Genomic DNA, 23,622 nt, shown 5'->3' with positions numbered 1-23,622 from the left:
GTTCCTCCTCCACTTTCCTCTCGGCGTCTCTAGACATCCCCAGTTTCCTGGTGTGAGTGGCCCAGGGCCCCTCCGAGCCCCCACCATCCTGGAGACAGCCACCTTCTCCTAAAGGCCAGCCCTCCCCCATCCCCCCCAAGTCTCCGAGGGCCTGGGGCGCGGCAGGATGGCCGCAGGCGTGGCCACGTGGCTGCCCTTCGCGCGGGCGGCTGCCGTGGGCTGGCTGCCCCTGGCCCAGCAGCCCCTGCCCCCGGCGCCGGGGGTGAAGGCCTCCCGGGGGGACGAGGTTCTGGTGGTGAACGTGAGCGGACGGCGCTTCGAGACGTGGAAGAACACGCTGGACCGGTACCCGGACACCCTGCTGGGCAGCTCGGAGAAGGAGTTCTTCTACGATGCCGACTCGGGCGAGTACTTCTTCGATCGCGACCCCGACATGTTCCGCCACGTGCTCAACTTCTACCGCACCGGCCGCCTGCACTGCCCGCGCCAGGAGTGCATCCAGGCCTTCGACGAGGAGCTGGCCTTCTACGGCCTGGTGCCCGAGCTGGTGGGCGACTGCTGCCTGGAGGAGTACCGCGATCGCAAGAAGGAGAACGCCGAGCGCCTGGCGGAGGACGAGGAGGCCGAGCAGGCCGCCGAGGGGCCGGCCCTGCGGGCGGGCAGCTCCCTGCGCCAGCGGCTCTGGCGGGCCTTCGAGAACCCGCACACCAGCACGGCGGCCCTGGTGTTCTACTACGTGACGGGCTTCTTCATCGCCGTGTCGGTGATCGCCAACGTGGTGGAGACCATCCCGTGCCGCAGCCTGGCGCGACGGCCCCCCGGGGAGCAGCCGTGCGGGGACCGCTTCCCCACGGCCTTCTTCTGCATGGACACGGCCTGCGTGCTCATCTTCACCGGGGAGTACCTGCTGCGGCTCTTCGCCGCCCCCAGCCGCTGCCGCTTCCTGCGCAGCGTCATGAGCCTCATCGACGTGGTGGCCATCTTGCCCTACTACATCGGCCTCTTCGTGCCCAAGAACGAGGACGTGTCCGGCGCCTTCGTCACCCTCCGCGTGTTCCGCGTCTTCCGCATCTTCAAGTTCTCGAGGCACTCGCAGGGCCTGCGGATTCTGGGCTACACGCTCAAGAGCTGCGCCTCCGAGCTGGGCTTCCTCCTCTTCTCCCTCACCATGGCCATCATCATCTTCGCCACCGTCATGTTCTACGCCGAGAAGGGCACAAAGAAGACCAACTTCACTAGCATCCCCGCGGCCTTCTGGTATACCATTGTCACCATGACCACGCTGGGGTGAGTGCAGACCGGAGCTGGGAGCCGCCCCGTCCATTACACTCACCTTTTCTGTAACAGGAGGTGAGGGGCAGGAGCTGTTTGGGCTTCAGTTGTCGCATCTGTAAAAACGGAGGGAGTTGGACGGATCTCCACATCCCACCCAGCTTTGACAATGACTTGGGTTCAAGGATTGTCTTAGCTGTCCCCTTCCTGTTGGCCTTATCTTCTCTGAGCTTGTTTCCCCTCTGTGACATGAGAAGATGATCCCTTTTGAGGGGCTTTAGTGGCATCGTGGTTGTGAAAGTTTCTGGTACAGGATCAATAGGTATGGTTTTGTATCACCCCCTTTTCCATCTTTTTTTTAATTAAAAATATATATTATTGATTTCAGAGAGGAAGAGGGAGAGAAACAGAAACATCAATGATGAGAGAGAATCATCGATCAATCGGCTGCCTCCTGCATGCCCCCCACTGGGGAGATCAAGCCTGCAACCCAGGTCTGTGGAATCGAACCTGGGACCCTTCAGTCTGCAGGCTGACACTCTCTCCACTGAGCCAAACGGGCCAGGGCCCCCTTTTCCATTTTGAGGACCCCCAACTCCCAACCCTCTACAAGCACAGTGTGGGGCACTACCTCTGTGGCTCTCCAGAATAAGACACTTTCAGTAGCATCTTTTTTCCTGACAATCCTTGAAAGAAAATAGTTGGGATAAAAACATCAAACGGAAGCACCAAACTGATGTTGTTCTTGAGGACACTGCCTAGGGCACAGACTGAGTCTGTGCTAATTTCTGTCACCGGGTTTAGGCACACTCAGTATCTGTTGAAGGGATGGATTGAGCTTGCTCAGGGATTTACTAGAGGCATAGAAAAGTTGATTCGAGGTTTCTAAAGTTTAGACATTAATTCTGGGTTGGAGGTTCAGGATTAGGTCAACAAATACTGAGCCTTGAAAATAGATTGGAACTGAGTATTTTGATGCCTTTTACCCTATTTAGTCTTTTGGGTTTTTTGTTGTTGTTGTTATTTTTTACCCTATTTAGTCTTCACAACAACTGTGGGTGGGTGGGCAGCTGCCCATGTCTCCTTGTTGAGGTTACAGTCTGAGTTGACACATCACAGCGCCAGACATGCCCAAGTTGCAGAGACTTGTAAATAAGTCAAAATAAACAAATGAGTCAAAATAAAGACATAAGGCAGAGCCACGAGGGGTGGGGCACAGCTCAAGCAAAGGCTGAGAGGCTTAAGACTGCAGAGGCTGCGCTTTTGTGGAGGGAGTGTGATTGGGCCTGTGGTCAGGACAAAGGATGCTGTGTGGTCTTGAGCAAGTCAGCTGTGGAACCTCCTTGACTTTGGTTTGAGACAAGGTGGTAAGGTTGGCTCTGGTCCATCTCCATGGGTAGGGGATGGCATGGAGAAACACGTGGGGACAGTTTTGGGGTTTCCCTGGGGGGACAGGAAGGGGTCCTACCTAGAGAAGGTAAGACAGATTTAAGCAGGGATTGGGAGCCCTTCAGCTGGCCGGTAGTGGTGGAACTCTCTCTCTCCATGAGGCCACGTTTACTGCCTGTAACTTCCTCTCTCTGCCCCATGCTGGATATTAATAGATTTCCAGCTGAGTCAGATGCCTGCACAGCTCGCATGGGGGCAGCAGATGGTAGGGGCTGAGGGCCCAGTCTCATTTGACCCCCACTGGTGACCAGAAATGTCATCCCTCACATTGTGCAGAGTGAGAAACTGAGGCTCACAGAGTTTTGAGTGCCTGGCCAGGGTCACAGAATGAGTTGGATTGAATGGGCTGCAGTGGGGGACTGAGGGGTGGGCGGGCACTTTTCTTGACCTTTCCTTACCTTCTCTGGCCCCAGATACGGAGACATGGTGCCCAGCACCATTGCTGGCAAGATTTTCGGATCCATCTGCTCACTCAGTGGTGTCCTGGTCATCGCTCTGCCTGTGCCAGTCATTGTTTCTAACTTCAGCCGCATCTACCACCAGAACCAGCGTGCTGACAAGCGCCGAGCACAGCAGGTCGATGCCCCTCCCCTCTCCTATTCCCCCCACCCCAAGCCAGTCCATCACCTCTTGTGTTTACCCACCTGACTCTTTCTCTCCTCTCTGTAGAAGGTGCGCTTAGCAAGGATCCGGTTGGCAAAGAGTGGGACCACCAACGCCTTCCTGCAGTACAAGCAGAACAGGGGCCTTGAGGTGGGTAGGTCCCAGATTGGGGCTGGCCATGAGCGGTGATGGGAGGAGGAAGGTGCTGACCTCACGTGTCTGCTCCATCCGCTCCAGGACAGCGGCAGCGGGGAGGACCAGGCCCTGTGTGTCAGGAACCGGTCTGCTTTTGAGAAACAACACCACCACTTGCTGCACTGTCTCGAGAAGACAACGGTGAGGCCTAAGGGAGAAGCGGCATGGCAGAGTGAAGGGGATCTCTCTGCCACCACGCCAGCTCCCCCCTGTGGACTTGGCGGCTCACTACTAATTGTGGAAATCACGCAGGGCTTCCTAGAAGAGGCCTGATAGAGCTGAGCCTTGAAGGGTGGGCAAGGGAAGGAAAGAGGGAGCAACTTCCAGATAGGAAGGCAGGGAGTAAGCAAAGGCCCGGTGGTGGCGGCAGCTCTCACGTGGCTCTTTGTGACCGTGCCTCCCTTCTTCCCCCAGTGCCACGAGTTCACAGATGAGCTGACCTTCAATGAGGCCCTGGGTGCTGTCTCGCTGGGTGGCCGCACCAGCCGCAGCACCTCTGTGTCCTCCCAGCCTGTGGGGCCTGGCAGCCTGCTATCCTCTTGCTGCCCCCGCAGGGCCAAGCGCCGTGCCTTGCGCCTTGCCAACTCCACTGCCTCGGTCAGCCGTGCCAGCATGCAGGAGCTGGACATGCTGCGGAGGAGCCCCGTCCCTCAGAGGTAAGAAACCCCCGGCCCCTGGCCATGCCTGAGGAAGCTCAGAGCTTAGACCAGAGGGTCTGAGATTTCATGACTTCAGGCCTAGCAAGTCAAGCTCAAACCCAAACTCCTCCATGCCGGGAGCTTGGGCTTGTCTTGTCTGGAACTCCTGGTTCTTCATTCATTCTCTTGTCGTTTATTGAGCACCTACTATATGCCAGGCAGAGCTCTAGGCACTTTGGAGTTCACTTCGGGCAGAAATCCCCGACCTTCTGGAACTTATATCCTAGTGGGATGTGACCGTTAATAAACAAATACACAGATGATGCAGTGTGTTAAGTGCCAAGGAGAAAAATAAATCAGGGATTTATTTCAGGGGGACAGAGAGAGTAGAACAGGGTATGACGTAGTTTTAACTGTGTGGTTAGGGAAAGCTTTGCTGAGGTGATATCTGAGCCAAGACCTGAAGGAGGTGAAGGGGTGAGTCATGTGATATCTAGAGGAAGAACTTTTCAGGCAGAGGACACAAACCCCGAGGCAGGACTGGGTCTGTGCGTCCCTAATAAGGAACCAGAAAGCTACGTGAGGAGAGTGGAGTGAGGGAGGGAAGAGAGTGGTGGGAGATAACATCAGAAAGGAACAGGGACAAGATCACGTAGCTCTTTTACTGTACACTATTGTGAGGACTTAGGATTATAAGGAGTCTATCAGAATAGATATTTTGTGTCTGTGCGCCCATTGTGTTCCTATTAGTAATTAGTTCCTAAGTACTATTCTGAGCCCTCTGTATCATTTATTATCTCAATTAACCTTTACAAGAACCCTGTGAGGTAGGAATACAGCAGGTTCTTGAATGACATCATTTTGTTCAATATCGTTTTATTATTATTTTTTTTGTTCCTTATAAATTACCATTTACATTCAGTATTCTTTGTATTAGTTTTAGGTATACAGCATAGTGGTTAGACCATCATACTTTATAAAGTGTTCCCACCAATATTTCCAGTACCCACCTGGCCCCATACATGGTTATTAGAATATTATTGACTGTATTCCCTATGCTGTACATTCATCCCCATGACTATTTTGTAACTTCCAATCTGTACTTCTCAATCCCTTCATCTCTTTCACCCAGTACCCCCTTCCCTCGGGCAACCACCAGTCTGTTCTCTGTATCTCTGAGTCCGTTTCAGTTTTGTTTGTTCACCTATGTTATTCTTCAGATTCCACATAGAAGTGAAATCATATGGTATTTGTCTTTTTCGTTGTTGTTATTAATACTCACCTGAGGATATTTTTCCATTGATTTTTAGAGAGTGGAAGGGAGGGGGGAGACAGAGAGAGACATCGATTAGTTGCCTCTCCCATGTGCCCAGCCAGGGCCAGGGATAGAGCCTGCAACCTAGGTATGTGCCCTTGACCAGAATCAAATCCTGGACCCTTCAGTCCATGGGCTGACTATCCACTGAGCAAAACCGGCTAGGGCTGGTATGTCTTTCTCTGTCTGACTTATTTTACTTAGCATAATGCCCTCTAGGTCAGTGGTTCTCAACCATTTTAATGCCGACGACCCTATGATACAGTTCCTCATGTTGTGGTGATCCCCAATCATAAAATTATTTTCGTTGCTAGTTCATAACTGTAATTTTGCTACTGTTATGAATCGGGACCCACAGGTTGAGAACTGCTAGCAGGGTCGCCTAAGACCATTGGAAAACATAGATATTTTCATTACAATTCATAACTAGCATTAGAAAGGTTGAGAACCACTGCTCTAGGTCCATCCATGCTGTCAGATGGTAAGATTCCATCCTTTTTTGTGACTGAGTAATATTCCCAATACCATTTTGTTATAACATTGGTGAAATGACTAGAAACTTAACCCTTGTTTTTATTAATTAGCCTGTGATAAAATTTGGGTGTACATCATTTCACTTCAAGTCACAGAACTCATTAACGATGTTAAGTTTGGACTTACTGTATGATTATTCTCATGTTTCACATGAGAGAAAAGAGAGGTTTAGAGTAGTAAAATTGGGATCGGGATTCGAACCGAGGACTGCCTACCTTCAGAGCCCTCACAGTGATTGGGGGGTGCAGGGGAACCCTTTAGCACAGTGCCAGGGATCCAGTAGATGCTCAATAAATGTCCTGATTGCTGTAGCCAGTATTAAGATGACTTTTTAAGAACCTTCTATCTTCCCACCCTTATCCACAGCCGCTCAAGCCTCAATGCCAAGCTCCATGACAACCTTGACCTGAACTGCGACAGCCGGGACTTTGTGGCTGCCATCATCAGTATCCCTACCCCTCCTGCCAACACCCCAGATGAGAGCCGACCTTCCTCCCCGGGTGGTGGGGGCGGGGCCAGCAGCACCCTCAGGAACTCTAGCCTGGGTACCCCTTGCCTCCTCCCTGAGACTGTGAAGATCTCTTCCCTGTGAGGGTTGGGCCCAACCATCCAGAGGGCCCTCTTGATTCTAGGGGACTCCTTTCCAAAGCCATATTTTTGGGGAGACAGATAGGGGCAGGCCTGGGGAACCCCTTCTGCCCCTCTCCCCCATTGAGAACTATGCAACGGAGTTTCCTGGAATGGCCTACGTGGTGGGGATGTAGCCAGAAAATGGGACACCCCCCCCACCCCAGACAGATTTCCTGGTGGTAGCTGAATGGCTAGGCTTCCTCAGGTCCCAGCACACTGGGACCAGACCCTCCCCCAGAGCTGGCCTCCTGCATGCTCCTCCCCTTGGGCCCTCAGGCTCCCACCTGACATCTGAGCTCTAGCCTGAGAAGACATGACACTTCCTCTTCTCTCTATCAGGGGGGTGTGGAGGTTTGGGGATTCCGGGAAGAGAGGTCCCCACCCTCCACCAGGCCCAACAACACCTAAATTCCAAAGCTTGGAATGCAACCACAAAGCTTCAAGGGCTGTGGCCTCAGCAGTGACTTTCCACCCCCAGGCCTAGCCTTAGGGGTCAGGCTGCCTCTCCCAACACACTCAGATAGCACAAACACTACCCCCTCCTCTGGCTGCTGGGAATGGGTCGTGGCAACCTCCATCCTCCTCCGCTGGGCCCCCAGCAAACTCTAGCAATAGCAGCTGCTGCTGTGACATTATGCAAAGCCTCTGCCCAGTTTGCTGCATTTACATCTGCCCTAATCAGAGGGGCCACCTCTAATACTCCTCCTCCTCTCCCCTCCGGTCCGCTTCTTTCCTGGGTTGGGCCGGAGTCTGGACCGGCTGAGATAAGCACCTGGCAACCAACCAGGGTTGGGCTGGGTTTGGAGATCAGGAGCTGATGCCTCGTCCTTGGGCAGGAATCCAGAAGCGCCCGGAGCTGAGGCCGGGGTTGTTCTTGAACCCTGGGAGTTGGAGGCAGAAGGGACTTCTCTGCTCCTCCCCACAATACCTTTTCGCGTATTCCTCTCTCTTCTCCCTCTTGGGTCACCTTCCGGAACCCTGTTGTTTGCTCTCAGGCTGATTATCTGGCATTATCTCAGGTTCCCTGTCCCCAGCGCTGTCCCCATGGAGCTGGTGGCTGACAAAGATGTAGTTTTCCTCCGTCAATAAAACCTGAGAGGAGAGATGAGGATGAACACCTCCTGGCTCCGTGGCTTTGGGGCTGGAGAGGGCTGGGGAGATCAAAGTCCTCTGATTTAAATTCCTTCCCACCAGGAGAAGGGCCGGTGTGGGTGAAGGTATGGGAGGTAGATGGTTGGTGACGGGTTCTGGAAGATGGGGATTAGGAGAAATGAAAAAGCGGGGCTTGAAGAGTTGACTCGCCAGCCAGCGAGGCAGACGAGGAGGTCCTGAGACACGCGGACATCATCTGCACCAGCTTCCTCACTCACAGATGGGGAAACTGAGACCCAGAGCAGCACATGCTTGGTTTGGGGGAGACTTAAACCCCGGTTTCCTGACAGAAAGTGGCTCTGAATTGAACCCTGATGAAAAGCATCGCTCAGTGTAGCAATCCCCCTTCCTTGTGGATGGCCCTTCATTCTCTCCTCTGAGCTAGGCTAGCGTGTGACTGAGCTCTGTGGAGTACTGAGAAGACAGACCTTGGATTCAGGTCAACCTGAATTCCAATCCCTAGGAAAGAGAACCACTTACCTTTTCTTACCCCAGGCTGCTAATCTGTGAAATAGAGATAATCCTTTCTTCTGTTCACCAAATATTTATTCACTGGATATCATCTTCTAGCCCTACGGGTACGGAGATGGGCAAAGTAGACTCATTTCCATTCTACAGAGGTGAACACGGAAGGCAACTGAGCAATTACAGTATAGTGCAGGAGAACCAAGATCGATGGATTACAGAAGCATGTGGAGAATCTAACCGGGCTGGCACAGGAAGAACGAGGGCAGTTAGCCAGGTGAGAGACAAAAGGGTAAAGATGTTTCGGGCAAAGGAAACAGCGTGTGCAAAGGCCTGGAGGTTAAAGAGCGAGCTTGGGGGTCTTTGGGGAACTCAAATTAGTTGAGTAGAGCTGGGAAAGAGAGTATTAGGCAACGATGAGGGTGAGAATATAGAGGTGAGCCAGATCACAAAAGGCCTTTGACGCTAGGATACAGACTTTGGAATTCATCCTAAGGATAATGGGGACCTCTAAAGGCTTACCAACAGAAAGTCATCATGCAGTTCGTGCTTCAGAATGATCATTCTGGTTGTGGAGAGTGGGTTCCAGAGAAACACTCCTGGAGGGAGAAAGAGCAGTGAGGAGGAGGCTTTTGGTCAACACAACAGGCCCAGTAAACGTGAGTCCTCTCCCAGGAAGTGGTGCCCTGGCCGGTAGTGGCAGTAAGAGTTGGACAGGCAGTTTTCGAGAGGTAGAATTGGCAGGGCTTGGGATTGACCGGCATCTGGGAGTTGGGGAAGAGGCAAGGCTGACTCCTAGGTTTCTGGTTTGGGCAAAGGCTGGGGTGCCATGCACTGTCAAAGGTAACATCCAAGCTGTTAGCACCTAGTTCCAGGCACACAGTAAGTGCTTGGTGATGACTAGCTACCCTTGTGTAAGTTCCGTTTTAGATGTGTGGTGCTAGTCAAATATCCAGTAGGGAGTGGGATATATGGGTTGAGTGACATGGTCATGAAAAGACTCAATGTGATAATGTACATAGGCGCAGTGGCTCTGAACACAATAGATCCAATAAACTTGAATCCTCTCCCATTAAGTCTCATGAAAAAAAACCCACAATAGTACATCTATTACTGACACCCTTCAGGGAAGACTTCAACTAGGGTTGGCATCTGAAGGAAGTTTACATGGCACTCTGAAGAGCTTTTTGATGGTCTCTCTTTCAATCTATTGTATGACTTGGCCCCTAAGACACAGTGAGCCCCCACCTCTCACAGCAGCTTCTTGGTTTATGAGCTCAATGGAGCCCCACAACTCCCTGAGGTAGTCTGGGCAGGCATTATCATTCCCATTTTACAGACGGGTAAGCTCAAATTTGAGACACAGTGACTTGCTCAGGGTCCTACAGTTGATAATGGGCCATCCATGTCTGGAACTGAGGTCTTCCTGACTCCAAAGCCTGGGATCCTTGCCTGCGCACCATCATGCTAATTTATTGAGCACTTACTAAGTGCCAGGAACACTATCAGACCCTTTTGTGAGTCTGGCCCTTAAAGTAGACGTTGAGTTTGAGTGGACGTTAAATGACTGGCCAGGGATCACACAGACAAGAGAAGGGCTAGATTAGCTTGTAACTCTCCGGCTACTCAGCGGAGATTTTCCTAACCCCAGCGTGAGAGACGCCGGTAGACAGAGATAGATCCATCCAGTGTAGCTCAAACCAGGTAAACACAGTTTCCGAAACAAGTAAATAAAAGGCGGCGATGCGGCGCCTGCGCACCAGCTGCAGGGGCGGGGAGGTCAACGCGGGGGCGAACGTGAGGTAGTGCCAAAGGGGGCGCGTCCGCTTCCCAAACACCCACAGTCCCCACGGTGCGCGGCCGCCCCCTGGTTGGCTCGTCGGCTCGAGTGACAGCGCCTCTCAAGCAATCACCGAAGTCCTCGGCCTTTTACCGCGCGAAGCCCCGCCCGCCGGTCCGGGGGCGTGGCTTTACCGGTGGGCGGGACCGGAACTGACGCTACGCGGGACGGCTACGCTCCGGGAGTGTTGATATTTTCCTGTCAGTCCCACTGACAGCGGCCAAGTTGGAAGCCCGGAAGGGAGGCGCTTTTTAAAACTCGTGCACGGGGCCAGGTCAAGCCGTCCTGCCCGTCACCGCACCGCCGCCCGCCAGCCAGAGTCTCAGGGAAAGAAGTCAAGAGCGGGACGGCGCGGCCAGAAGAAAGGCCGAGAACCGGGGCGCCGACTTAGAGTGAAATCCGAGCCGGAGGGCACGGGAGGGCGATCGCTCACCTCTGATTGGCCCTGGGGCGTCAGCGAGGACCCACGCAGCCACTTCGATAGGTCGGTGCCCGCGATTGTTGTGGCGGCGGCGAGGATTTTGCCCACGTACTTCCGAGCCGGAGGCGGGGCCGTGCCGCGGCGCGCTTGCGCGGCGCCCCTGGACCCCACCCGGTAGTTCAAGAACCTGCGAGGGGGCGGGGCGAAGAGGTGCTTGTTTTGGTTGAGTTTCCCTTGACCGGGAAGGCCGGAAAGAGCGTAACAATCAACTTGCCGAACTCCGAGAGTGGGCGACGACACTCGCCGCGCTGCCTGCACCTTCGACTCCACATCCGGGCTCTTCCCGTCGCGTGACCTGCGCGTCGCCTCCGGCTCTCGAACCCGGTGCCTCGATCCTCTTTATCCAGGCCCGCCGATCCCGTGGTGCTCCGCGCACCACTTTAGCCCCTCATCCGGGTTCTGTCCCGGCGTGCCGCGCGCCGGGTTTGCTGGGGGGTACTCGGCGGGGCCGCCATGACTATTCTCCCCAAAAAGAAGCCGCCGCCTCCCGACGCCGACCCCACCAACGAGTCGCCGCCGCCCGGGCCGCTGCCCCCCGCGCCGCGCCGCGGCGGGGGGGTGGGCGTGGGCGGTGGCGGCTCGGGCGTGGGCGGCAGCGACCGCGACCGTGAGTCGGGTGTCGTGGGGGCCCGGCAGCGGGCCTCGCCGCCGCCCCAGGGCCAGCTGCAGGGGCCGCCGGGCGCACTTCACCGCTGGGCGCTGGCCGTGCCGCCGGGCGCCGTGCCGGGTCCCCGGCCCCAGCAGGGCTCTCCGCCGCCGTGCGGGGGCCCGGGCGGTCCCGGCGGCGGTCCCGGCGACGCGCACGGTGCCGCGGCGGCAGGTGTAGGCGCGGCTGGCGTGGTGGTGGGCGTGGGCGGCTCGGTGGGCGTGGGCAACTGCTGCTCCGGGCCCGGCCACAGCAAGCGGCGGCGCCAGGCCCCCGGGGTCGGGCCGGTCGGCGGGGCCAGTCCGGAGCGCGAGGACGTCGGCGCAGGTTACAACAGCGAGGATGAGTACGAAGCGGCCGCAGCGCGCATCGAGGCCATGGACCCTGCCACTGTTGAGCAGGTATGGGCTGGACATGACAGGTGAGCGGGTGCGGTGGCTGGTGGCATCCCCGGGCTGAGTCGGGACCCAGGGCGCTCGCACTTCACCTCCCGGAGCCTGTCACTGCTTTCTCTGGTCGCAGGGGCAGGAGGCACCCTGTTTACCTGCCCGCTTTCCCCCAAGGACTTGAGGTTAGAGGCCCGAGGTAAGGCGAAGGGCTTCAACATGGTGTTCGTGGTCTCTTCTGGGCGCCGGGGCCTCATCTGGAGGGGCCTGGAGGTGGGAACTCCCCGGAGACACGAGCAGAGTGAAATGCCTCCTGGGAGGGAGTCTCAGGACCCTCCAGGGACCTTGGTGTGTGTTCGGTGGCTTGAGATGTGTTTTTCTCTGAGACACGGCTAAGGGTGAGACCTCAGCGATGTTTGAGTGATCCCCAAGTACCCAAACCCTGTCAGGGCTGTGAGACACTTTGAATAGGTCTCTAGGACAACCCCTCCTTCCTTCTCGGGGGGACCCAGCACAGGACCCTCAGCAGTGGGGTCTGACACTTCCTCAGGGGTCTTAAGCCCGCCTGCAATGGGCCTGAGACACACATGGGCCTCCCCTTTAGGGAGAGGGATCCTCTGAGCTTGCCTCCAGGGCTATGACTTTTCTGGGGGAGAGAGGAACCCCTTCCCCTTGGGGACAAGAGCCAAAACCCATAGCCAGGGACCAGAAACTCGACTGGGGGACAGGAGACTCATCCTCTTCATTGACTGGGTCTGTGCTTCCTCCCGGTAGTCTGAGACCTGGGGCAAAGGACCCTGAATCTCTCTCCAGGAGCTCAAACTTCTTCTAAGGGATAGGCCTTGGGCCCTCTCCCCCAGCCCCACCATGCCTGGGGTTTTCTTCTAGAAAATGAGACACTGTTTTGGATACTGGAGCCTAAGATTCCCCCTGCTTAAGGAGTTAGGCTTTCAGAGACTGGGGGTGAGGCCTCTTCAGATATCACCCCTCAGAGATCCTAAGTGAACTCTTTAGGGGTCCTTTCTTCTCAGGGTCTGGTGTCTGAGTGTTTTTCTTGGGGGGCCTGAGACATCACCCCCCCCCCCATCTATGGGCTCCTTCCTCCCAGTTATGAAGGACTGAAACACATCTTTGGGATGTGATAGCTCCCTCCCCCCTGTAACAGAGACCTAAGTAACCCCCCCCCCCAAGTGTCAGGGATGCTAAGATTTCTGCCCTGGGAGCTCAATCCCGAGATCTAGGCAGCATGGAGTCCCCAGGATGGAGTCTGAGGCCTTCCCACAGACCTGCCTTCAGGGGCCTGAGACCCGCTGTGCCAAGGACACTTGAGCTTTCCCTCAAGGGCAAGAGGCCCTTAACTTATCCCAGTGCCTGCTGTGAGATCTGAGCTCAGGACTAGAACCTGCCACCAGAATTAATTCCCGAGACCCTTCCCTTGGGGCATAGATAGGTACAGAGCTCCTGGGGAAGGTGGTCCTGAGTCTTCCCTGCCCCTCCCCAAGAATTTGAACTTGCCCGCACGTACGTGAGACACCTCCCCCGCCTTAGGACCTGAGATCTGGGCCTACCTGATAGCATTGACTATTACCTCACAAACCTGAGTCATGGCAGCCCTTAGGGCCATGAGATTTCCTGTCTTGGGGACTTGAGCCTAAGACCACCCTCCACTTGGGAACTAAGTCCCTAGGACCGCCCTCTCCCCTTGTGGACATAGGTGTGGTGGGATTCTGGGGGGGAAGAACTGAGCCTCCTCCCAGGGGCCTCAGCTTCCCCTTAGGGACCAGAGCGCCTTCGCTTCAGGGAGTGGTCAGAGCCCTATCCGCCATGGGTGTGCATCCTCCCGCAGCCAGGCAGTCTCTTATCACCTTGGGTCCTCCCCTTGTGGCCTCAGGCTTCCCCCAGTGCTCGGAAATACCTAGGGCTCTTAGCTTCCGGCCGGGAAGGCCTCCTGACTTTCTCTCAGATGTCAGTGACTGGGGACAGGGGACTGAGGCCTCCCCTCCAGGACTGGCAGAGATTCCGAGATTCAGCCTGACCCAGCTCTGCTTGTTTCTCATCTCCAGGATCAGGGAAACCTTCTGAGCTTCCTGAATTGCTTCCAACACGCTTCTTTCTTCCCAGAGATGGGAGAGAGGTCTGGGACATCCCCACCCAAGGAACTTCTTCACTCCTGTCCCTGTCCCTCTTGGCTCACATAAATCTTTCTGTGCTTCCCAGGGGCCCGGGCCTCGTGGGGTCCCCTTCCCACCCTTACTCCAAGCAAATGGAGTCATCTTTGCAGCCACTGAGTCAGGATCAAGAGTTGTTTCTTCTCTCCCTGCTTTGGAGTCCTATCTGTCTTTCCTCCTTCACAGGATAGGGAGAGATCCGTTCCTGGTCCCAAGAACAGAGGAAGAATGTCCCACGTTGCCATGGTGACTAGGATGACACCTCCTTACACCCCCTTTGCATCTCGCAGGCTGGGCGCTCCTCTGTTGCACTTGTCCCCACAAGAACTTGGGAATGGAGCTCTGTGGTTGCAGGATATCTTCCCTTCCCCACTGCAGAGGGGCGACTTCCCGGCCTCACTGCCTGGGGTAAAAGGAAGATGCTTCTCCCTCCGGCTGCCCCAGGCTTGGTCCTGAAATGTCATTGGGGCATTCGTAGCCTGGAGGCCAGTTAGAGCCCTCGGAAAGGGGGTTGTGGAGAGGGAGCTCAGGTGGTGAATCTGGTCCTGGTTTGGCTCCTCGGACTTCCTGTTTGTCCCGCTGCTGTGACTGTACCTCTGTCGCCTTCAGGCACCCCTTAGGCAACTTAGTGTCAGGGGTTTCCTTTCCCAGGCGTGGCCGCCTTCCTGAGAGTCTGCTGTGTGGAAAGAACGGCTTCGGAGCGTTCTGAGGACGGGGCCTGCACACCAGGTGGTGGGAGGCTGGGCCGGCAGGACAGGCAGGGAGGGCCTGGGGCTCATGCAGGCCCTGCTGGGCTCTGCGGGGTGAACCAGGATAGTCCTGCCTCTGTTCTCTGAGCCGCTCTCCCGTTGGCCAGGTAAGGAGCTGGGGGGTGTCATTTAGGGTTAGGATTTTAGAGAGCTCACCCCAAAGCCCTCTGGACCCGGAGGTGACAGAACACGGTGGGTTTCTCCCTGTGTTCCCTCCAACCATCCGAGGTTGGTGGGCAGGACAAGCAGCCTGTTTGGCGTGAGGCTCGGGGTTCGGTGTTTCGGTCACCTGTGCTGTGGTGAATGCACTCGGGGTGGCCTGTCGGGAGGGGGCCTGTTGGGTGAGGAGGAGGTAAGGCTGTGTGGGGGAAGAATTGGGCTTTTTGAACTGGGTAGGCCCAGGGTCTTCCGCATAGCTGCTTGGTAGCTTTGGGCAAATTCTCAGCTGCTGCTGCTGCTGCTTTTTTTTTTCTTTTCTTCTCAAAAGTCCACCCATGCCCAGTGATTGTGTGTGAATACCTGGCTGACTCACTGCAGACCTTGGCTGATGCTTCTCTTGCAGTTTCCCTGGGATCGCTTAGTTTCCTCCTAGGAGCCTTGGTACCTGCAGACTCCTCTCGTGGGGAGGCAGAGTGGGATAGCAGAAAGCGCTCCCTGTCTGGGTTCGAGTCCTGTATTTTTTTTTTTTTTTTTGGACTCCATGTTCTGAAGCTAGTGGTAATGTCTTCTTTAATTCCCTGTTTCCTACTCCCCTGACCCAGTGGTCGGCAAACTCAGTCAACAGAGCGGCAAAACCGCGGTTCACGAGCCGCAGTTTGCCGACCACTGCCCTAACCCACTGCGAAAGTTTTGAGTGGAGCCTCTTAGCTTTTGGTGGGGGTATGCTACGAAATTTCAGGCAATGTTCCACCTCCTTCTCACTGGCCTATAGGTTCTTGGGTCGTTGTTGTTGTTGTTACTTTTTACAGCTTTACTGAGACACAATTCACATACCATGCAATTCATGAATTGAAAGTGGTTGTTAGTCTACTCAGAGTTGTGCATCCATAAGTATGATCAGTCACGTTTAGGATAGTTTCATCACCTCAAAACGAAGCCCGTAGTCATCCTCATCATCTCCCAGTCCCCTCACCTGCTCCCAGCCCCTGGGCACCCACCATTCATCTGCTTTTTTTGTAAATATGTGCTCATTAATTTTTAGAGAGAGAGGAAGGGAGACAAACATCAATAACAAACATCTACATTGGCTGCCTCTCGCGCGCCCCCTGCTGGGGATTGAGCGCCAACCGGGCCGGGCCCTGACTGGGAAATTGACCCAGTGGACCTCCCCTCCGGGTGCATAGATTGATGCTCACTCACTCACCACCCTGGCCTGGCAACCAGTAATCTCCTTTTTGCCTGGATTGATTTGTCTCTTCGGGATGGTTCATAGAAATGGCATCATATCATGTGCTGTCCTTCGTGACTGCTCCTTTCACCCAGTATAGCTCATCCATGTTGTAGCACGGAGCAGTGCTTCATGTCTTTTTGTTGCATAATGACAGCATCTTCATTTTTTTAAATCCCTTCCCCTGTCCCCAGTGGCTGGCGTCAGGTTTTAGGCCTGGCTCTTCCCTATCGCCCTGCCCGGAGAGCTCGTGTTGGTCCTTAGAGAGCAGTGCATCTGTCGGTGTTGCTCGCCGGGTGGGTTGTTTGTGTTTTGCACACGGAGCTGAGCCAGTGTTCCTGGGCGGTTTTTTTTTGGGGGGGGGGGGGGGGGGCGAGAGGGGTATTCTTGGCCCCAGACTTGCCGGGGCAGAGCTGTGAAGCCCAGAATACTGAACCCCTCTTTGCCATGGGCTCTGGGAAGACATCTGTCCATAAGCTGTCATTGCTGCTAATGTCTTCTCCTGCTCCCTGTCCCCTTCAGTGACAGCTCAGTTATTTTATTATTTTTTAAATATATATTTTATTGATTTTTTTTTTTTACAGAGAGGAAGGGAGAGGGATAGAGAGTTAGAAACATCAATGAGAGAGAATCATCGATCAGCTGCCTCTTGCACACCCTCTACTGGGGATGTGCCCTTGACCGGAATCGAACCTGGGACCTTGTAGTCCGCAGGCCGACGCTCTATTCACTGAGCCAAACCGGTTTCGGCACAGCTCCTTTATTGATGAGTAGGGTCAGCAGCTTCCCAAGCTATAGGGGGAGTCCAGGCCCCTGCCGCTTTAATTCTAACCCTGCCCCGGGCAGGTGGGTGCCGGAGAGGTGGGTCCTGCTAGCTAGCTGATAGCCAGATGACATTGCCTCCCAGCTTACAGGAGTGCCACCAGGGGGTGTATTATTTTCCTGTGGCTGCTGTGCCAAATTACCACAAACTAGATGGTTTAAAACAACAGACACATTCTCTCGCAGTTCTGGAGGCCAGCAGTCCAAAGTCAGGTTCACTGGGCCAACATCAAGGTGCTGTCAAGGCTGCACTCCTTCCAGAGGCTTTAGAGGGGGGCCTGGTCCTTTTCCAGCTTCGGGGGGCTACTGACATTCCTTGGTTTGTGAGCATCACTCTGATCTCCACCTGTTTTCCCATCATCATCTCTCTGTGTGTGGTCTCCTCTCTGTCTGTGTCAGATCTTCCTCTGCTCTTCTAAGGCCATTTGTGGTTGCACCTAGGTCTTCACTTGTGAACTGGGTATACCTGGCAGCTGTGATCTGGGTTTACCCACAGTGATTTCTTACTGCTGGTAAGGTAATCTCTGCATCTCACGATCTTTAACTTAATTACACCTGTAAATACCCTTTTTCCTTATAAAGTGACATTTACAGGTTCCAGGGATCAGGGCCTGATATGTTTGGGCGGCTCTTAATTCAGCCTGCTACAGGGGTCTTCCTGTTTGCCTTCCAGGGAGGGGAGAGAAACGAATTAACTGCTCTCCTACTGGACAGAGTGCTGTCATATTTGAGTCTTCCTGGTATCCCTGTTATTGGGTGACTTGTTATCCCTTTTCACAGATTGGAAAACTGGCCCAGAGCAGGTCCTCACATGGCTAATAGTTGGAGCTGGATCGGAACTTGAGTCAGTTGGGTCCTACAGTCTTTTGCAACTTTTCTTGGGTCTTTGTGGCAGGAGGTTGCAGAGTCTTACACCTGGGACCCCCATTGTCAGAGGGCTTTGCCCAGCCCCTCTGTGGAGGCTCAGAGATGTGGATGGACTTGCCCACAGGCTCATTGGTGGGCTTGCAAGATTGAGGGTCTGGACTTGACTTCCTTGGGCCAGGACAGAAATGTGGTGTAAAGTTCTCTTTGGCTGGGTCAGCCCCCACCCCTGCTCCTCACCCCCACCAGCCCGTCCTTCCCAGCCCATTTTCCTAAGCAGCTTCCAAGTTGACATCTTTTTCTGGAGGCTCCTGTCCAGCTGGGATACGGAACAACTGTGCTACCAGCTCCTGGGACTGTATGAACTCTTTCTAGAACTCAGGACCAGGGTCTCTCTATTTTATCTCCCCACAGGGAGGGAGAGAAGAGGGTTTGAGCCAGGGCCCAGGATCTTGAGGCTGCTGGTGCCAAAGCCAGTGGGTGGTTAGTGGCTAGGCCTCCACATCCAGGCACAGATGCCACACTGGCTGCCTAGGACTAAAACCCTGCTTGTGCAAAGGGAATGCTCAGGCCTCCATATATATATATATATATATATTTTTTTTTTTAAGTAAATCTTTATTGTTCATATTATTACAAATGTTCCTCTTCCCCCCCCCACCCCCGCTCCATTGCTCCCCTCCACCAGGTTCCCACCCCACCCTCCGCTCCTTCCCCACCCCTCATTGTCCTCATCCATAGGTGCACAGTTTATGTTCAGTCTCTTCCCACACACCCCTCTCCCCCCTCCCCGAGAATCGTCAGTTCACTCCCCTTCCATACCCCTGATTCAATTATATTCAACAGTTATTAATTTCCTTGGTTTTTAGATTCACTTGTTGATAGTTACGTATTTGTTGTTCATAGTTTTATCTTTATTTACTTTCTCTTCCGAAAGAACCCCCTTCAGCGATTCATATAATTCTGGTTTGGTGATGATGAACTCCTTTAGCTTTTTTTTATTAGTGAAGCTCTTTATCTGGCCTTCGATTCTGCGTGATAGCTTTGCTGGGTAGATTATCTTTGGCTGTAGGTTCTTACTGTTCATCACCTTGAATATTTCTTGCCATTCCCATCTGGCCTGCATGGTTTCTGTTGAGAAATCAGCTGACAATCATATAGGTGCTCCTTTATAGGTAACTACCTGCTTTGCTGCTTTTAATATTCTCTCTTTGTCTTTTGCTCTTGGAATTTTAATTATGATGTGTCTTGGTGTGGTCTTCTTTGGATTCCTTTTGTTTGGAGTTCTGTGTGCTTCCTGGACTTGTAAGTCTAATTCTTTCACCAGGTGGGGGAAGTTTTCTGTCACTATTTGTTTCAGTATGTTTTCGATATCTTGCTCTCTCTCATCTTCTGGGACCCCCATAATTCTGATGTTGGTTCGCTTGAAGTTGTCCCAGAGGTTTCTTACCATATATATTTTTTAATATATTTTATTGATTTTTTTACAGAGAGTGAGAGGGATAAGAGAGCTAGAAACATCGATGAGAGAGAATCATCGGTCAGCTGCCTCTTGCACGCCCCCTACTGGCGATGTGCCCGCAACCAAGGTACATGCCCTTGACCAGAATCGAACCTGGGATCTTTCAGTCTTCAGGCCTACGCTCTATCCACTGAGCCAAACCGGTTTCGGCAGGCCTCCATATTTAGGGATAAACCAGGCTTTCCCCAGCATGGCCTGCTAAGTTTGTCTCCACGCTGTGGCTCACGAGGCCTCCCCTGTAGCTTCTGTACTAGGCCTTTTTGGTGCCCAAACCCCAGCTCTTTTCTGCCTTCATAAAATGAGGCTAATGCTTCATGCCACCTGAGCTGTGGTACAATTTTTTTTTAATATATTTTATTGATTTTACACAGAGAGGAATTGAGAGGGATAGAGAGTTAGAAACGTCAGTGAGAGAGAGACATTGACCAGCTGCCTCCTGCACACCCCCCACTGGGGATGTGCCCGCAACCAATGTACATGCCCTTGACCGGAATCGAACCCGGGACCCTTCAGTCCCCAGGCGGATGCTCTTCCACTGAGCCAAACCGGCTTCAGCCAATTTTTTTTTTAAGAACATTTTTTTAATATATATTTTTATTGACTTTTTTACAGAGAGGGATTGAGAGTTAGAAACATCGATGAAAGAGAATCATCAGTCAGCTGCCTCTTGCACACCCCCTACTGGGGATGTGCCTGCAACCAAGGTACATACCCTTGACCAGAATCGAACCCGGGACCTTTCAGTCCACAGGCTGACACTCTATCCATTGAACCAAACCGGTTTCGGCGAGCTGTGGTACAATTAAGAGGTCGCCTTTTGCATCTGGCACCTGGCATGAGGCAGGCATTTGGCTAATATGAGTTCATCTTTCTTCCCGGCCCTGCCCCGCTCACCTTCCTATCCCTCCCAGGACTTGAGCTCTGCTGAACTCATTGCTGGCCTGCGGCCTCCCTGGCGCTTGGTGGCAGAAGTGATTTCTGACCCAATTCACAAGCTTTGCTGGAGCTCTTGGTGTTCTAACCCTTTGCTCAGGTGGAACCTCCTCTCGGGTGCTAGCCTTAATGCCTGGCCACGTCCCTTCCTCCGTGTTCCCCAGCTCCCCTGTGCTCATCTCTCTCACAGCCCTCTCACACTTGCGTGTAGTCGCTGCCTATTTCCCCGCCCCTCGCTCAGTTTGCGAGCTGATGGAGGCCGGAGAGCAAGTCTGATTCATTTCTCTGGCCTCCTTGCCAGCCCAAGGTCTGACTTAGTAGCTGCCTGGTAACCCTTTGCTGGATAAATAAGCAGGAGGCCCTCTCTTCCCCTTTGATGTCCTCTCCCCCACCCGCACCCCGCACACTTAGGGCAGGAGGTTGCTGGGTGCCTTTCTTAGAACTTCTGTCCTATCCAGTCTCAGGCTACAGCCATAGTTGCAGCTGCACTGCTGGAGACCCCTAGCTGGGAGATGGTGACCCCGTCTGGCAGGGATGGGTTTGGGGGAGCTGGTTGGAGTGTGCTCGCCCACAGCCTCTGGGGCAGGAGGGGCACGCGGACTGCTGGAATGTTGTGCCCAAACAAGAGTGTGCGCTTCCCATGGAAGCCCATTAAGGGCTTCCCAGTGCCTGTGTCATCTCTGGAAAGCCAGCCAGCCATACCTTCCCAGGGTGTGGGCCCTGGTGGTGGGGCTGCTGGGTATTCCCCCCCCCATCCCCTCCTGTCCAGCCACTCACCGGGGACTTTCTGAGGGTCTCTCAGTTGTACATGTCTGTGCTAGGCTCCCTTCTTCTCTGACTGGTGGCCACCTCTCCAGTATATGGTACACTATTTACAAGGCCTTTTCTGGCTCTGAGGCTCCTTTGATCGTCTTGACAGCTCTTTCAGGTATATCCCACATCCCCCATTTGATATGAAACTGAGGCTTGGAGTGTTACGATAGCTCCCCAAAATCCTGCAGTGAGTGAGTGAGTGACAGAGCTGGGGTTGGAACCCAGAGCTTTGACATCTAAACCCTGTGCTTCCTATTTCGCAAGGAATTTCTCTCACCTGAGCTTGGGGGGAAAGGCCTGCAGAGAGGCGATCCCCTCTGGTTGGCAATTGCCTGGATCCTATAAATCTCCAGGCAGCGTGGCTTGGGATTTTTGGTCCCTAGTCCTGATGCTGCATCAGGCTGGCTTCTCCTGATGGCCAGCAGAGGGCGTGAGTGGCCTGGGAAAGATGTTGCTTTTGGTTTGTTTGGGTTTGAAGTGACACGTGGACATTCTACTTTTTTTTAAATAGACTTTATTTTTTTTAGAGCAGTTTTAGATTGACAGCAAAATTGAGCAGAAGGTACAGGGAGTTTCCCTATACTTCCTATCCCCACGCGAACATAGCCTCCTCTACTATCAACACGCCCTGTCAAAACGATACATTTATTACAATTGATGTACCTACATTGACACATCAGACTCACCCAAAGCCTGGCTCCTGGCAACCCTGGGCCATTTTTGTAAACAACTTCCAAGTGTTTTTTTGGGCCTCATCTTGGTTACATTCTAGGAGTTAGGACACCATCCTAGTACGCAGAGTAGCTTCGTTGCCTTAGTAATGCTCTGTATTCTGTCTACTCATCTCAGCATTATTTTAAAAAACAGCCTTCGTACAAGTTCACTTAATCTGAAACTTTGGGGCCAAACGTGCCTTGGAAATGGAGAAACTTTTCAGGATTTAGAGCACTCACCTGGTGTATGCTGTTCCCGTAACACCTCCAGGGGGGCCTGTGGCAGACAAACACCCGAATGTTTCAGTATTCATCTCCAAGGGGGTAACTGGGTTCTCATCAGCTCAGCTCAGGCAGTGATGCCAAATAAGTTAGGAAAAGTCTTTTGGCTTTCAAAGCTTTTTGAGTTAGGGAATTTTGGATGAGTGATTACATATCCCTTCTAAAGAAGGAGGTGAAGTCAAGTCACCTGCAATGGCAACACTTAGGGATAATATTTTGTTCCATAGCCTTCCCAACTTTGTATACATATGTGTTTGTGTAGCTATGCATATACATATATGCTAAATGCATTCACTCACAAGTAAAATCATACTTTGCATACATTTTGCCTTACACAAGATCTTGGCATTCCCGAGCTATATGTGGGATTCAAGATCTTAGCAATCATTCCCTTCTCAACATCTCTCCTCCCCTAGAGTGGCTAGAGGGTCCCCAGGTGAGAGTACTGGAGGTAGAGCCAGGTGTCCCCCCACCCAGCTCCCCATTCCTGCCAGCCCTGGGCCTCTGGCTGCCTGTGGGAAGGTCCAGCGTGGATTCCCAGCATGGTCAGCAGGAGGCAGAACGCAGCTGGGGCCTCTGCTCTCAAGGCAGCTGGGCTCCTCTGGGAGCAAGTCTTCGGCTCACACAAGGCCGGGCTCCTTAAAGGGTCTCCTCCTGCTCCACATGCATGGGATGGACAAACAGGGCTGAGAACTTGACCCTGCCAATCAGCTGGGCCCCTCAGGAGCCCGAGGGCAGCGCTCTGGGGAGGGGGTGCAGGCCTTTCCTGTTGCTGACCCCCACACCTCTTCCCTGCAGCAGGAACACTGGTTTGAAAAGGCCCTGCGAGACAAGAAGGGCTTCATCATCAAGCAAATGAAGGAGGACGGCGCCTGTCTCTTCCGGGCTGTAGGTGAGTCTCTGCCTCAGCCTTCAAGGGCCCAGGGCTGCCCCTGCGTGTCCCAGTTGTCAGGAGGAACCTGAGACAGGGTTGGGGACAGAGTTAACTGGTCTTTTATGGACTTCAGGCCACAGCCTCAAACGAATCTGGCCTCTAGTCCTTTGTCATCAGGCAGTGTGGCGGCATGAGAGGACTAATAGCAGCAATGACAGTGATAAGGAAAGTAACGTTAGGGACAGACTGCTCCATCAGGCACCACAGGAAGCCCTTGCAATTCTTCCCTAAGCTGGGTGAGTGTTGGGACCATTGCTTCCATTTGTCAGATGAGAAAAGCAGCTCAGAGATGGAGAGTGGCTTGCCCAGGGGCAGGTAGTACATGGTAGGTTAGTCTGAGGGCTAAAGGTTAGTCTGGGGGCTCTTAACTACAGCATACTACCCTCACTTTGGGATAATAGACCTTCTCTTTTTAACTTACACAAAAGTAGAGACAATAGTGAACCTTCATGTACCCATCATTCATCTCCCAATTAGTCATCAACACATGGCCAGCCCTGTTTCATCACTCTCCTGCCCACTCTTTATTACTATCCTGAAGTGAGTATTTTTTTTTTAACTCCTTAAAAAAATTTTTTTTAATTAATTGATTTTGAGAGAGAGAGAAACAGAGAGGGAGAGAGAGACACATTGATTCGTGGTTCCACTTGTACATTGGTTGGTTGATTCTTGTATGTGCCCTGACCAGGGATCAAACCTGAAACTTGGCATATCGGGATGATGCTCTAACCCAGTGGTTGGTAAACTCATTAGTCAGCAGAGCCAAATACCAACAGCACAACGATTGAAATTTCCTTTGAGAGCCACATTTTTTAAACGTAAACTTCCT

General features: G+C 53.4%; 3 protein-coding genes and 1 long non-coding RNA gene across 6 annotated transcripts in view; 3 read left to right on the top strand and 1 right to left on the bottom strand.

Moving 5' to 3' along the window:
* Positions 1 to 23,622, top strand: part of PIM2 (Pim-2 proto-oncogene, serine/threonine kinase) — a 53,518-nt gene that overhangs the window by 7,166 nt on the left and 22,730 nt on the right. The window lies entirely within an intron of this gene.
* KCND1 (potassium voltage-gated channel subfamily D member 1) lies at positions 39 to 6,598 on the top strand (the record flags this gene model as incomplete). The annotated part of the gene is made up of 6 exons (XM_084870651.1): positions 39 to 1,287; positions 3,135 to 3,297; positions 3,391 to 3,474; positions 3,562 to 3,660; positions 3,934 to 4,175; positions 6,373 to 6,598. The coding sequence occupies exons 1-6, from the start codon at positions 167 to 169 to the stop codon at positions 6,596 to 6,598; spliced, it is 1,935 nt and encodes a 644-aa protein (XP_084726777.1). The 5' UTR covers positions 39 to 166.
* Positions 1,268 to 10,615, bottom strand: LOC311615291. Of its 2 annotated transcripts, none has more exons than XR_014793758.1 (8): positions 10,527 to 10,615; positions 8,776 to 8,852; positions 8,269 to 8,360; positions 7,565 to 7,728; positions 3,535 to 3,667; positions 3,366 to 3,444; positions 3,120 to 3,254; positions 1,268 to 1,388 (listed from the first exon to the last, which is right to left on the bottom strand). It is a non-coding gene; the product is annotated as an uncharacterized lncRNA (long non-coding RNA). The 2 variants fall into 2 exon arrangements; XR_014793759.1 differs by lacking the exon at positions 1,268 to 1,388 and adding an exon at positions 1,434 to 1,623.
* Positions 10,249 to 23,622, top strand: part of OTUD5 (OTU deubiquitinase 5) — a 28,137-nt gene continuing 14,763 nt past the window's right edge. Inside the window, exons 1-2 of one of the 2 annotated variants that reach the window (XM_084870653.1) lie at positions 10,249 to 11,621; positions 22,658 to 22,751. In XM_084870653.1, the coding sequence (XP_084726779.1) occupies positions 11,028 to 11,621; positions 22,658 to 22,751 (688 nt within the window). In that variant the 5' untranslated portion in view covers positions 10,249 to 11,027. The remainder of the gene's footprint in view (positions 11,622 to 22,657; positions 22,752 to 23,622) is intronic. The other variant, XM_084870652.1, reaches the window with a different exon arrangement.

Source organism: Pipistrellus hanaki, assembly GCF_964339955.1.
Source record: "Pipistrellus hanaki genome assembly, chromosome: X".
Taxonomy (NCBI): Eukaryota; Metazoa; Chordata; class Mammalia; order Chiroptera; family Vespertilionidae; genus Pipistrellus; species Pipistrellus hanaki.
This window is presented reverse-complemented; position numbering and strand designations above follow the sequence as displayed.